Raw genomic sequence first — 16,231 nt, forward strand, 5'->3', positions numbered from 1 at the left:
TCACATTAAATCACCCCATGTATTATAGGACCGATATGTACATAAACAAATATAGGGCACCACCTTGGCATGGTGGTTAGCACTGTGGCCTCACACCTCCAAGTTCAAATCTTGCAATGAGATGCAATGTAGGCTAATTGGCACTTCTAAATTGTGTGTGTTTGTGCCGTGTGATATATTGGCACCCCATCCAGGGTTTATTTCCACCATGTGCCCCGAGTCCCTCTGGACTAGGCTACAGGTCTCCCTCAGCCCCTGCACAGTGAAAGTAATAAAAAAATGAATACATTTGTCACACAAATAAAACAAATGAATCACCCTGTCACACAGCAGAGTGCGTTTTTTGTTATTGTACTACCTGAATACCATAAAAAGCTGTGTCCTGCAAAATCTTTCTTCACTCCTGTTTTCAGTTACACAAGTAAATGACCTTCCTCATGTAGAAAATTATCAGATAAGGCTTAAGCTAGAAGGGTTTATCATGACCGGGATCCCATGGGACCCAACAAAAGTGGACAGTTTTACTTGTAAAGCATGAAGTGACTGCTCTTTATTGATTGTTGAAGTTTAAATTACATTTCATGAGGGCATTAGAAAATATCACAGCTGTGTATTTTTAAAAAAATCTGAAGAAGTGAATGGGATCTGGTAGTGGGTGGGAGGAAGAATACAAAACAGCCCTGCACACTCCTCTGGTTTAGCAGAAGCTTCAAAATACGATTTATTTTTTTCTACAACCCACATGGTTTTGATTAAAAGAACTAACACAACACAATGATCTTCCCAAGTTTTTGTCCTTTGTAGATAACAATCATTTTAAGGAAGAAGGTAGATACACAGATGGATTAACCACTAAATAATTAGATTTAAGTGTCCAGCCATAAATAATGCCTGTAATGTATACTTCAATAGAGAACAAGAGAAAATCTTGGTCTTTGGTCAAGAGCTTTATCCTTGCCCAGTCTGTCCTGGGCAGTTCATCTCTGCTCTACTATTTGCTTTGAGTTCAAGTCCACATACTTCAAGAAAGGTGTAAGAAAGTTTTATAGTCCAAAGTCTTAAACTCCTCTGAGACTTCACCATAATTCCAAGTTTTTCATGTTTGAGAATCCAGGATTCTCTCTCAGCTTCCAGTAAGTTCCATTAGTGAGCCACACTTCTTTACCAGCTGCATCAACAGATTTCCTGCAAAAGACAGAAAGCACGTGCTCACCAACCAAAAACTGAAAAATCATTTAGGATATTCTGATCACTCCTCTTACCTGAAGAAACGAGGCATATGCGGCTCTCCTCGCTTGGCCAAAATCTTCCTCCGTTCTCTCTGTTTTTCCTCCACCTCATCTTTCTTTTTGTCTACCTCCTCCACCCTGCCTTCCTCCAACATCCTGGCCACAGTAATGAAGTAAAGCATATTTATACACAACCTACATAAGCAGCACTACCCTTTACTGTGCAGGGGTTTCTAGAGGAAGTAGGCAATATGTTCCATTACACATCCAGTTTTGCGCTTATAGACTCGCCTTTGGTCTGGACGCAGACGTGTATCTGTTGGGGGCAGCAGAGGTTCAAGTTCAGGGTTTAGCTCATTCATTTCCATTGCAAAGTTGGAGAATCCATAGTACAGCATGTGGTCTTTAGGCTGAGGGTCTGCAAGGTAAAACAGATACAGTGATGTACAGTACAGTTACTCTGAGGAATTGATCTTTCAGGTAGAAAAAAACTTAATTTAAAGGTATATGTTACATGTATTTATTATGATTCATTGGCTTGATATCATGGTTTCTATCTAAGTATGCAGTGGTGCATCTTGTGGCTATGATGTTAAGATAATTCTGAGGTATCTTTGAGATAATCAATCACTACCACACTTCTGCAGTCTAGGCGACAGTTTGGCAAATTTACTCGGTGGTATTGTTAGCAATTACATCCCAACATCAAGATGACAAAAGTTTCTTCAGTTCTTTTACCATCTAAAATTCAGTTTATGAATTTGCTTTGATTTTGAAAAGATATTTTACTTTTCATATACACTGTCTAGCTAAAACAAAAAGTTTCCATTTAAAAAAAAGGTCAAAGTATTGGCCTACAGTATATCAAGCAAAGAAAAAACATTTATTTCCAAAATTACTGGATTGGGTTAAGAAGTATCCAAAGCAAGGATAGTGCTGATCCGTCAACTTTGTGGTCAGAAAAAAAAATCATGAATGGAGATCATTTAATCACCTGGTAAAGTTGAAACCATCAGTAGAAACCACAGCTATGTGTAATATTGAAAGTAAGAGCATTTCCACAGACACAGTGTGATGAAACCTCACAGAACTGGGACTAAACAGCTATGTGGAGCCACAATGGTGTGAAAAAGTGTTTGCCCCCTTACTGGTTTCTTTTTGCATGTTTGTCACACTGTGATGTTTTAGATCATCGAAAAAGTTTAAATATTAGTCAAAGTAAACACATCATGCAGTTTTTAAATGAAGGTTTTTATTGTTAAGGGAAAATCCAAAACTACATATCCCTATGTGAAAAAGTATTCCCCCCACCCCCCCATTAAAACATAACTCTGGTTTATCACACCTGAGTTCAATTTCTCTAACTACAACCAGGCACCCAGGAATCTCTTAAATAGGATCTGCCTGACAAAGTGATGTAGACCAAAAGATCCTCAAAAGCTAGACATCGAGATCCAAAAAAATTCCAAACCAAATGAGAAAGAAAATAATTGAGATCTATCAGTCTGGAAAAGGTTATGAAGCCATTTCTAAAGCTTTGGGACTGCAGCGAACCACAGTGAGAGCCATTATCCACAAATGGCAAAAACATGGCTCAGTAGAGAACCTTCCCATGAGTGGCCGTCCGACCAAAATTACCCCAAGAGCGCAGAGACAACTCACCTAAGAGGTCACAAAAAAGAACATAAAATCTCAGTTTTCCCAGAATGCATGTAGATGATCCCCAAAACTTTTGGGAAAATACTCTGCGGACTGACGAGACAAAAGTTGAACTTTTTGAAAAGTGTGTGTCCCATTATGTGTTGTGTAAAAGTAACACTCCATTTTAGAAAAAGAACATCATACCAACAGTAAAATATGGTGGTGGTAGTGTGATGGTCTGGTGGTGTTTTGCTGCTTCAGGACCTGGAAGACTTGCTGTGATAAATGGAACCATGAACTCTGCTGTGTACCAAAATATCCTAAAGAATAATGTCCAGCCATCTTTTTGTGACCTTAAGCTGGAGCGAACTTAGGTTCTGCAGCAGTACAATGATCCAAAGCACACCAGCAAGTCCACTTCTGAATAGGTGAAGAAAAACAAAATAAAGACTTTGGAGTGGCCTAGTCAAAGTCCTGACCTGAATCCAATTGAGATGCAATGACATGACCTTAAAAAGGCAGTTCATGCTCAAAAACCCTTCATTGTGGCTGAATTACAACAATTCTGCAAAGATGAGTGGGCCAAAATTCCTCCACAGTGCTGTAACAGACTCACTGCAAGTTATCGAAAATGCTTGATTACAGCTTGTTCCTGATTACATTGTTTCTGCTAAGGTTGTACCAACCAGATATAGGGGGAAAACATTTTTTCACACAGGGCTATGTAGTTTTGGATTTTGTTTTCCCTTAATAATAAAAACCTTAATTTAAAAATGCATGATGCTTTTGATGCATTTTTTGATGATCTGAAACATTAAAGTGTGACAAACATGCAAAAGAATTATAAATCAGTGAGGGGCAAACACCTTTTTACACCACTGTATGTGCATGAAAATATTTATAATTAAAACGTTTGTACTTGTAAGTGAAAATAATTAGAAGAAAAAAAGGTTTTAATTTGCTACCTAATGGAAAATGGTCAAGTGGTCTGATAAGTCCAGATTTATTTTACTCCAGAGTGATAGGGTGTATCAAAGTAAGAAGTGTAAAGAATGATGCAATCATCATGCATAGTGTTTAGCCAGGTGTACGCGCAGCTATGTTGTGTGGCAATAAAATAAAGTTAGCAAACTGCCTAAATACTGTATAGTATATGCAGTGACCAAAATCTTGTCAATAGCTTTTTCTTTCCTAATAGCACGGCCATATTCTAGGACAATGAATTGGCCAATGAAATGGTGTAATCACACAAGCGCTGTAATCAAACTAATAAAAGATATGCTAATGTATGTCATTCATTTTTTTTGGCCAGGCAGTAAACTCACTCACTCATCTTCTATACTGCTTTATCCTGTTTTCAGGGTCGCAGGGACTTTCATGGAGCCTATCCCAGAAGACTTAGGGCACGACGCAGGGTACACCCTGGACAGGGTGCCAATTCATCACAGGGCACACACACATACACACACTCACACACCCATTCACACACTACGCACTGCAATTTGGGAACGCCAATTAGCCAGGCAGTATAAGTTTTAGCTAAATTATACATAGTATATTATCCAGACCTGTAAACTGTGAATTTTTTAATTGTCTTTTAAAAACATTTTCATTATTTATTTTTTAAATATATTTCTAAAATAAATTGCAGTGTAAAATACATAGCTTATAAACAAACTATAGTAATTACAGTAACTTACATGGTTTCCAGATACATTGAGGATTGGGTAGTGTATCACAGAAAATCCCCTCATGCCAGAATCCTCCAAATCGATGCACTATATTACCACTCTCATCTAGTACCTGCCCTTGAACCTCGTTCTTATTTGCATCTGAGCCCCAATAGCGAGACTGACAAAGAAACAGGATTCATATGATTAACTGAGTATATAGTGATTGTTTTCTACAGCATATAAATAAATAAAAAAAACTCAATATTAAAAACTATTCCCACCTTAACAAATGTGATCTTACAGGTACAGACAGAGCTGTTCAAGTTACGGATTGTTGCCTCCCCATAGTGCTCTAGGTAGCGCTGCTGACTCAGGACATTGTGAATGCAAGTCACCACTTTATTCCATTCATAGTGGTCTCCATACCTAAACACAACTAAATGATCAGACTCTTTCTATTTACTTTAAAATAATTACATAATCCATTTTAAAGAAAGTGGGGCATCACCTTGATAGGGTTACATTGACCATTCCAGCTGGCATTATCTCCAAAGACTTTCCCCAGAATTTGTTCTTCCATCTCTGATCTGTAGACAAAAATATTAATTAACTCACACAAAGTTGCTCACCTACGATGCATATTATATTTAAATGAATATTGTTAACTTCGGTTATGAGGGCCCACCCTGCCAAAAGCAAAAGTTGTCTGAGACAGCATGGCAAGCGGAGATGGGTGGGTGATGACAAACCTAAAGACAAAATGGTAGTGAATGAGAAAACACCTTTTGATAAATGTTTCGAATGTGATGCCAGTTTGACCAGTCACCTACCTGTTCACTAATAAAGCGGAAACCTCTGTCCTCCCTTACACACTCAAATGTCTCTCCCAGAACTGGGTTAAAGGGCTTATACCGGTTACGATACTGAGCTGAAGAATAGCCAGAGATAGCAAAGGCAGCAATGTACACCTAAACAACAACAAGACAATGTTACTAAACACTTAACTTATACTGTAATTAAAGTGAATCTTAAAAAAAAAAGAAATAGAATATCAAGGCAAAGTCCATTTTTTTGTGCAGTTTAATTCAAAAAACAAAATTCACATATACTGTATTCTAGATTCATTACACATATGTGTAATATTTCAAGAGTTTGAAAAAAGCAGTATCCTAAATTATGCACTCCGTGCTCTTTAGCACACATTATGTTCTTTGGGGCTCTACTGCATAGATGAAGCATGAAGGCGATCAGCCTGTCACACTGCTGAGGCATTACTAAAAAACCAGGTTGCTTTGATATCAGCCTTCAGCTCATCTATATTGTAATATGTTACATATTGCTCATATGTCACTGTTATCTACTGTCATATCATCTTTCTTTTGACAATACCCCACAGATTTTTTATGGGGTTCAGGTCAGAGGTTGTTGGCTGGCCAATCAAGCACAGTAATATTACGGTCACCAAACCCGTTAGTGGTAGTGTAAATCCTGTGGGCAGGTGCTAAGTCATGCTGGAAAAGGAAATTTGGCATTTTCATAAGGCTTTGGCATTTTCAGCAGACAGAAGCAAGTGGTGTTCTAAAACCTCCTGGTAGATGGCTGCATTGACTTTGGACTTGATAAAACAGCAGATGAAATGGTGGTCCAAATCATCACAGACTATAGAAATGTCACATGAAACTTGGATTCTTTTGCTCTCCACTCCTCCTCCTTGATTCCTTCCTGGTACCTTGATTTCCAGATGGACTTTGGATCACTGATTAAAATCCCAGTTATTTTTCTCCTTATCCCATGTAAGATGTCTCTGACATCATCTCTGATTCAGGAGTGGCTTGATGCTAAGACTGCAACAGTTGTAGCCCATTTCCTGAAGACATCTGTCCATGTTGGCTTTTGATGCACTGACTCCAGCCTCATTCTACCCAGCCTTGTGTGTCAATCTTAATTGTATGATTATGCCCCTTTTCCTACCACACTGTTCTCCTCCAGTCAACATTCCATGAATATGCTTCAAGAAATCAATTTGCAAACAGCAAGCGCTTGCAGCTATGACCTTCTGTGATTTATTCGTCTGTCAAGTTATTGTCAAGTCAGCATTCATCCCCATGATTGTGGTTGTGTGTACTAAACTAGACCAAGATACACGCAGTGTTGGGGGATGTTACTTTTTAAAGTAACTAGTTACATTACAAAAATACTGCCCATAAAAAGTAATCAGTTACATTACAGTGTTACTTTCTGATAAAAGTAACTAGTTAGCTCTTCCATTGCAAAAAATGAAAACTTCCTTTGTGATTCCTCATGCATGTTGTTTCAGTCAAGACCTTTATAAATATTCTTTCATCATCACTCAGCGAAGTTTGGCCCATAATCGGTTAACTACTAATACCCCTATCTCACCCACATGATTTCGCGAGGGGGCTGATTCACCACGAGTTTTGTGATTAGGACTGTGATTAGGTTTCCATCTTTCCGTGCATCGGCCCTCGCAGACCTTTCAGAACTTTGCGGAAAATCGGGCGGTCACTCACGGTCGCTAACGGAATTACTGTTGTCTGGCTTACATAACGGATTACATAAAATGTCTAAATAACAGATTACAGTTTTAAAAATATAACTAAATAACTGAGTACTTAAATGGCGGACCTAAAGCGTTAGATTACTCATTTCACCCAAAAAGTAATCCAAGTACTCTAACGCTACTAACTCTAGCTCCAACGTTACTTTGTAACGCATTACACCCAACACTGGATACATGGTATTTATTTTGTATAAATAATAATTTTATACGAATTTTAAAATTCAAATATTTTAACATACTGGAAAGTAAAGCAAAACAATCAAAAGGCTTGAAACTTTTCACTTTACATGTACTTAATCTAGAATATATGTGAATCATTTTAAGAATTATCTTTGTTTCAATTCAATTACAAAAGAACATCTAAGGGCACCTGACATTAATAAGAAGAGTGTTTTCATACTTTTATGACTACTTTGCACAAGAGCATTTGAAAAGTACAGTAAACTCTAAACTTACATGATTCATACCAACCTCACAAATACACTGCCTGCCAAAAAAAAGTCACCATTTCAGAAGGGCTGCATCAAACAGGCAGCCTAAGAGATTTGAAATGATTAAAACTGGGCTAAGATCACTTTAACACATTATCAAAACCTGAAAGGATAGTGCTGAATTGTCCATTTTGTGGAAGATACACTATGTCGTCGGGAAAAAACAGTGAAAACCATAGCTATGTTTAATAGTGAAAGTAATAGCATTTACTAACATGATAAGAAAAACACTGGATTTGGTCTAAAAAGATGTGTGACCATAAAAAAGCCACTTGTTAGTGAGACTGAACAGAAAAAAGGCTTGAATTTGTTACCAAGCATAAAGATTGGTCAGGTCTAGGCTCAGCAACATGAACTGGTGCTGTAATCAGAGCTTAATGTGATAGAATTAAATCTTAGAGTGTGTGACTTTTTTTGGCCAGGCAGTGTATGTCATATTGCATAGCACCTTAAACGTTTTATTAGTCAGCTCATTAACTTTAGTAAATAGTACCATTCTCTGGTAGGGGTCATCAGTACGGTTGGCTGTGTCCAGTAGCTCTGAATACTCCAGTTCCTCACAGAGCCTCTGGAGTAGATTTACAGGCTCATTCAGTGCTGCAGGCATGGATACACGTGACAGGTCTTTCCCAATGTTGTTATAAAGAATGGTCATAAGGCCTACATGACTGTTATCAGGGCAAACTGCAGGCAGTGTTGTGCGGTGGACAGATCTCCCCAAAATCAACCTGGGTTTTGCTGATGCTTTGGAAAGGCTGGCACGGTACTTCAGTGTCGCTGTTACTGCAGAATATATAAGTAGGAAAAAATATATAATACAATGAACTGATCCATATAACATTTCTGTCAAATAAACTACAGGTAAACCTTGGATTGCATGCATAATTCAAAAGCGTGCTTGTATATTAAAGCACTCATTCGTATATCAAAGTGAATTTCCCTATGGGAAATAATTGAAATTCAGTTGATTCATTCCACACACCAAAATGTTCAACATACACAACTTTTACACACACACGTATGCACACACAAACAAACACACACACATACACACACTAAAACACTGCTCTGTCGGGAAACTTCTTTAACAATGAACCGTTCTAATGACAATTGCTTTTGCCTCCTTTTAAGATTTTCGCAGAAATGTGACATTGCATTGTGGTTAAACAGACTAATCTCCCGCACTGCTACAGCCTTTGTAATCTTTATTTTCCAGGAGGCCATTGTTGCAATACAATTACTGAAGAACAGTCACTACACTTGCACACAAAATAAAAAAAAAATGCTTTATTCACACGCTCATGTGGTCACAATGTTAGGGTAAACAGAACATGTGCGCACGGATGTTAACTATACAAGTGGTGCATGCGCACTGAGACTGACCATGGGAAATGATTACCCACAATCCAACAGCGCGCGAGAGAGAAGAACCATTGGCTCAGTTGTGAAAAAGCGCATGCGTACCACTGACTACTTGTATGTCAGGAGCTTGCTCTTTTTAAACAAGTTAAAATTTATTTGAAAATTTTGATCATCTTGCAAAAATGCTCGTAGACCAAGTAATTCGCAATCCAAGGTTTCATTGTATATTGCCAGCCCGATTATTATTCCAGAATTTCAAACATCATATCAATGTTTATACCAACCATGGTCTTTTTCAGGCTCTGAATTACTGGAGACATCACTTAGACCCGACTCATCCGATGCTTCAGAGAAACTTTCACAAATCTCAGAATATGCATCAAAATACTCTGCCACTGAGTCGGTCACTGAGCCACGGCATATCGATTCAGACTAAAGAACAAGAAATCACAAATGAAAGTCCATGTCACTCAAATGATTTAAAAACGGCTGTTGTCAGAACTGTTAATTGCTAAAGAGTGTTTAACTGATCAAGCAGATAAAACACGAGCACATGCAAAGAAATTGTTGAGAGAGCAGCGAGAAGAGAACCACAACGTATAAAGAAACTGGAAATTAGCCAGGTGGTAAACTTCAGCTTGGGGAGGGACACACCTTTCTCAGGGTCACAGTGTGATAGGATTCCTCAGAGGAGTCAGAGCACTCTGACCTTGTGTGGATTTGTGTTTGCCGGGACTTCATGTCTAACTGAGCACACACATAAATATACTTTTACATAAAGATGATTGGGTATCCTGCAGATTAATACATAGACCCAGTACAGCAACAAGAGTACTGTATGTCTTTATAATGTATTTTACTTAAATATTCAGTTAAATACAGTATACATTTTACATTTAAGTTTGTTGCATGATGAATTATGAACGAATAATCTTACCTCAGTTAGGGTACTGCATATGTTAATTTGAGCAGATGTGTTCTGGCGAAGCTCGCTGCTGGACCAGCTGTCCTGTATCCTCTGCCGCTCCAGAAACAGAGCCTCGTGCACAGACCTCAGAGTGCCATGCACTGTTTTGGAGCAAGAGTTTTTTAAATCATTGAGGTTACACAATGCTCTTCAAATCAATATCATTAATTGTCTCTCTTGTGTATGTGTGTGTGTTCTACTATTTACTATTTACTGTTCTACCTCTTTGGGACACAGTGCAGATGTCCTGGTAAAGTTTTTTGCTTTCAGGGGAGCTAGAGGAGCCTGAGGGGGCAAGCTGGGTGTGGACATATTCAGGGATGGAGGGCATCGAAGCGCCCAAGTGGGACGATGAGAACTGAAGTAAATAGTAAATAGAAAAAGCCTGTTAGTCCAGTTCTCTGGAAAAGATGCATCATATAAGGAATTACTTACTAATTACTTCTGCTTAAAGAAGAATATTGTCAGAGATGTACAGGGCTATACTATAACATCCATGCAAAAAAAAAAAAATCATAGGATTAAAAAACAGTCAGTAACGAAGGGTGTAGACTGTTATAGTCCTGTCTTGTACATAGTCTTGTCAGGAGTTAAATTGTCTAAATGAATTGAACAGCTGTTTCAAACCTTAATTCAAAATGTTCTGTTGACTTACCGATTTAGTAATCCTACGTAGTGGCTTAATGTAAAAGAATAAGAGTAATTATAATATTATTGACATTTCTACACTAACTGACAACCCATAAAAATGTGAATTAAACTGCACAGAAAATGTATATTTCATTACTAATCGCTGTTTTGCTAAAATATTAACTAAACATAAGTGAGAGGGAGGAATGTGAAAATGCAAAATGAGAATTAGTCCTTTTATCAGACAGCCTTTTAAAACCTCTGACTCACCATGCCAAGTGTATGAGTGTGTCCCCATATCCTGCTAGATTTCTTCTTGGGCCTCTCAAGTGAAAGATTCTGTCATTTAAACACAAAGCACTAATCAAACGTCTGCTACGTATGTAGCCTAATTTTAGTTTTAACAGTAACATGGCATTAAGGTTGTGAATAGTCTTTTTTACCTGCATGCTGATGATTCTCTTTAGCTCTCCATTACTAACAGCCTTGTCTAATTCCAGATTGTGAAGTTTCTGCACCAACCGGTTTAGATCGTTCAGCTCTATTTGACAGCGGTTGAGTTCTGAACAGGAATACATATAGTATACTGTACACTGTAGCTAAAACCAAGGGCATATCATCTTGTGGAAAGGGCTCATACAGTATGTCTTTAATCTCCACAAAAGCGTTTTATGTGTTTATTATGAGCTGTAGGCTAAATTGTATTGTTTTCATGATTCTATGCACGTGTTTAATTATGGATCATTTATTATATGTTTCAAATACACAAAAAAAACATGCAAGACCAGGTACTAAAATACCCTGAGTGCAGCTGTCTGGGTCCTGGGCCTGCTGCAGCCAAGCACACACTTTCCCATTGACACCAGTGTCTGTCACATCCAGGTCTTCACTCTGAGCTGCAGTATCACCCAAGTATGAGTCCTGAGACATGTTCTGGCACTGAAAAACATACATTTTACAGCAACATTTAAGAGTTCTATCCATAAAACAGATTATGTTCTGAACTTCTGCAATTTTATGTATCCTGATCCATACTGTATGTGTATGTCAGATCTATTTTAACATGGCCAGAGTTGGGGGAAAAAAGTCCTAACTATAATTAAACTGTATATCACAAATATTATACAGTATATATTATGTACCATTTTTAAATACCTGTGTCTTTTTAATTAAACAATTTGTGCAAGGCGACAGTGCTAACCACTACACCACTGTGCCGCCCACATAAAACACTTTAGGAGATTTTTTTTTTATAGGAAAAAAATGTTGTGGTTAATTTCTTATTAAAAAAACCTATTTTTTCATCATGAAAGTATAGTTATATAGTATATACTGTACTATACTTATAGTATAGCTTTTATATACCATGCATGTGCAGTTTCTTGAAGGGAAAAAACAAACAAATATGAAGCATTTAAGTTAGTTTGTGGGATTAGAGATACTGTATTATAATGCTAGCCCATGATATATAATCGACATTCAGCATTTATTTGCGGAACATACCATTAACGGTCCTTACTTTTACATATTAATTCAAGTAAACACTTTACTAGTCTATTCCACTGATTCCTGAAGACAAAATTCCTGCTAAATGATGTATAAGCAATCTAATATTCATAGCTTACCACATTTTGCATTGCACTATTTCCTTGAAGCACATTGCTGCTTCGAGACAGGGCCCGCAGCAGGTTGTTGTGATCATGTGCTGCTTCATTCCTCTTATACATCCGATGGGCACTTAGTTTGGTCACCCATATATAATACAGATCATGGTTCTTTGCCTTCATTAAAAAACGAACAAAAACACACAAGATCGTTTGCATACATACAAATTTTCTTTAGCTTGAAAGATGCTACAAAAATATACATTTTATTTGTTGACAGATTACCTTAATGTGATAGAGGCTGTCTCCAGTATCCAAGTCTATTCGTCTTGCTTTTTTGTTTACAGACATCACTGCCAGACTGACATCAATTGACCCATTTAATTTCCCTTTAGAACACTGTCAATGGTATAATATGTGAGATGGACCTGTGTATGGGGTGTAAAGCCTAATATATTTATTAAATAACATCTTACTTACATCATATTGGTTTTTTGAATATTTGAGAATTCCTTTTTCCAGTACAAAGTATCTCTGGGAGACAAAAACAAACATTATTATTGTAATAATTCTAATAATTTTTTGCAATAAATATGTTGCAAAAAAAACCAAACCACACTAAGTTTGACTATACTGTATAACTACATAAACCAGCAACTGCTTCACCTATTTTAACAAATGTTTTTCAAAATTTGTAAAATTTTTGAAAGTTCTTTCTGATGATCTTGGCAAAATGATCTTAGTTTTTTTTTTATTATTTCTACAGTAGGTCTCAATATGTTACCTCTGGGTTTTTATTCAATCCAATATTTATTCAATCCAAAAAGAGATTTGTGATATTTCCTAACCTTGTGCCAGCCTTTGAGATGCCATTTTCTCCTCTTCATCAAGTAGCCTTCACAGATGGCAGGAGGACTCGTATCCTGCACGGTCTCACCACTGGCATCAAAATCCTTCTGCATGTCATCCATTATCTCCCAGTCTTTTATATTCTAAAGTGTAGACCAAACAAGAGCCTTGTGACCTACTTTAAAAGTGGAAATATCTGAATCTAATATCCACAACCATGTACACCTGTCAGTTTTAACTGCACAGGTAAATCCATGGTACAGTAAACAATAATGAAGAGCACTTCCTTTACTGGACTGGTTAAGGCTTGTTTGGCTTACAATTTGTGATTTAGAGGTTGAACAACAGGTTCCTTACACCCAATGAAAAAGCTCATATAGGTGGATCTGTTCTTAAGAAACACAATGCTACGGTGAAAGGACAGTGATAAATCAGGGTGATTGTAGGTGGAGAAACCTGTCTGGATTGACGAGAGGATGCAGTGCTGCTGCTCCGGGAGTGCGAAGGCCTTTGCCATTCAGCAGGTGATCTATCTTGTCCAGTCTGAAACTGGTTGTGGCACAGCGTTGAGCCATGGGACTCCATAATTAAAACGCTCTCTGCACTTCTTGATTGAACTGTTCAAAGCAAGAATTTTTACATTATTACAAAAATGTTCACACTAACAAATAAATTGGATTTTTGTTGTATTCTTCAACTGGGTTGTGTTGATGGCAAAAAAAAGAGAGAATTATTTCTTTAGCCACAGCATCACTTCAGACTTCATCTATATAAAGGGATAGCTTGAGCATTTGACAACAACTTTATTTAGATCACTTGCTGGACATGGTATTATTTATTTATTTATTTATTTATTAACAGGGTTATCCTGACATCACACAACCATTCTAAAACTTAAAACAAAAAGTACAGTAACACGGTCATTAAGTAGAGACATGGGTGTGTTTCAAAACATTCACAGTTTTGAATACCAACATGCTTAAACATGCCCAGAAAGCAGATATCAGCCAGGGATAATGAAGAGTATCTCTTAGGCTTCAGTTCCTCCTAGATCAGTGCCTGCAAAGGTACCATACAATAAACAATACAGACCAAGATAAAAAGGTAGGGTAAAATATATCTCACGTGTTTATTTATCGAAAATTCTCTTTTAATTTGATTTTTTTTTTTCAAAAGTGGAATTAAGATATAATACAAGTACAGTAAGGGTAAGAAATCTAGCACCAGCAAGAGTCTCAGTGTGAGAGGATTATGGTAATTGGCTTTAAGTGATGTTATTTTAGCATTCATGTTTTGCCTGTTGCTTGGATAGCCCAGGCCTTAACAAGATGACAAGCTAAATAAAATGACTATCATTATAGTTATTATTATTATTGTTGTCGTTGTCGATGATGATGATGAAGATGATGAAAACTATAGAATAATCATTACCATAATCGGCAAAGGCTATCATGTAAATTATGTGTGACCATATATATATATATATATATATATATGTGTGTGTGTGTGTGTGTGTGTTTGTGTAATTTGTATATATATATATATATATATATATATATATATATATATATATATACAGTATATATATATATATATATATATATATATATATATATATATAGAGAGAGAGAGAGAGAGAGAGATAGATAGATAGATAGATAGATAGATAGATAGATAGATAGATAGATAGATAGATAGATAGATAGATATTGTAAGCAATTAAAGTATAAAGATGAGAAGTTTCATGAAACACTAAACTGAATGAGTTAAATACTTCTGCAATAACAAATAGGGCTTTTTCATGTCTGAGTTTCACCCTGTTCAAGTGAAGGATAGTGAAAGATTTACCACTGAAGCTGGATTGACCTCAGCTGCAGAAGCATGCTGGAGGAAACAGGATAAAGGGTTTATATCAGGTGCCAAAGCTTTGCTTACTCAACGTGGAAAAAATACAGAACACTAGACTATTACTTGCTTATGGTCATGTTAAGCTCTTCATTTTAAAGAAGCACTTCATTTATTGGCCAGGGTTAATTGTTTGCGTGACTTTCTCTTTAGATACGTTGTGAGAGTAAAGAAATTAGGTATCTGAAGATATTACAACGGGTGACTAAAACATTTGAGAGACAAAGTAAGTAGTATTATTCTACAAGTAATTCTAACTAGTAATCTGATAATTAAAACAGTTCCAGTTGTTGGTATATGATCATGTCTGCCTATAAAAGGTAACAAAAAAGCTTGAGTTTGTGATAATCTACATAATGACCTGTAAAGAGATGTTCCTGTTTAATGAAATCAATAATCAGGTACATTTGTCACATTCTATATTAAATAATGTATTGTCAATATTTGTCACATTCTATATTAAATAATGTATTGTCAATATTTGTCACATTCTGTATTAAATAATCTATTTGTTTACTAGCAGCATATGTGTCTTTTGAGCATTAAGATTTGGAGTTTATTATTTTATTCCCAGGAAACAGAAACAGGCGGTTATACTGTAGAACTAAATCACACACAGTACGTTATATTATTTTTTATATAAATCTGTTTTAGTTAGATAGAAAGGTAAAATTATTTTTTTAAAGGACACTGTAGTTAAACAACAATGATCTACACAGTGTAAGAACACAATTTCCAGAATCCAAGAAGTTTAATATGCTCATTAACAACAGTATAGTATAAAGATTTATCCATTGTGTGTGTTTGCCTCTTACCTGAGATTCCTATAAAAAATCTACTTCAGAAATATTTTAGAATCCATGTTTCCACACAAATCAGTTTCTCCATTTGTAAAATTATATTCCCACTGATTATGGTAAAAAAAAAAAAACTGTATTTGTTGTGAGTAACTCAACTGTCCTAGTGAGTGTCTTCACATCTTCCAGGGATAAACCATTATCCGCATTAGTGACGAAGGAGCAGGAGGAATTAGAGGGACAGGCAAATGGCTCTGACGATATGTTCAACAACAAATTTTTAGCCTACATTTTCAATGCAAGCTGATCACTCATCATTTAGTGAACTGGCCTGGAAGAGTAGGATCTCCACCTAGTGATTATTTTAGGAAATAAAAATTTTAACTATATCTAAGGTAAACACTATAATCTTAGTGCAATCATACATTTAAATGAGCCCCTCTTAAATTAATAAAACCCTTTAAAACATTTCACACAACACTTATCTTAAATAAAAAGAGAA

At 36.5% G+C, this 16,231-nt stretch overlaps 1 protein-coding gene across 2 annotated transcripts; it reads right to left on the reverse strand.

Moving 5' to 3' along the window:
* Window positions 1-693: 693 nt before the first annotated feature.
* On the reverse strand, window positions 694-15,822 carry osbpl7 (oxysterol binding protein-like 7). Of its 2 annotated transcripts, XM_053511264.1 has the most exons (23): window positions 15,748-15,822; window positions 13,484-13,644; window positions 13,027-13,170; window positions 12,659-12,712; window positions 12,464-12,577; window positions 12,200-12,355; window positions 11,375-11,513; window positions 11,018-11,136; window positions 10,845-10,913; window positions 10,600-10,623; window positions 10,167-10,302; window positions 9,915-10,045; window positions 9,632-9,724; window positions 9,262-9,409; window positions 8,109-8,398; window positions 5,374-5,511; window positions 5,229-5,292; window positions 5,052-5,130; window positions 4,825-4,969; window positions 4,571-4,721; window positions 1,521-1,647; window positions 1,263-1,385; window positions 694-1,185 (listed from the first exon to the last, which is right to left on the reverse strand). In XM_053511264.1, the coding sequence occupies exons 2-23, from the start codon at window positions 13,610-13,612 to the stop codon at window positions 1,077-1,079; spliced, it is 2,682 nt and encodes an 893-aa protein (XP_053367239.1). In that variant the 5' UTR covers window positions 13,613-13,644; window positions 15,748-15,822; the 3' UTR covers window positions 694-1,076. The 2 variants fall into 2 exon arrangements, with proteins under 2 accessions (XP_053367239.1, XP_053367240.1); XM_053511265.1 differs by lacking the exon at window positions 10,600-10,623.
* Between the last annotated feature and the right edge of the window lie 409 nt (window positions 15,823-16,231).

Source organism: Clarias gariepinus, chromosome 14, assembly GCF_024256425.1.
Source record: "Clarias gariepinus isolate MV-2021 ecotype Netherlands chromosome 14, CGAR_prim_01v2, whole genome shotgun sequence".
Classification (NCBI taxonomy): domain Eukaryota; kingdom Metazoa; phylum Chordata; class Actinopteri; order Siluriformes; family Clariidae; genus Clarias; species Clarias gariepinus.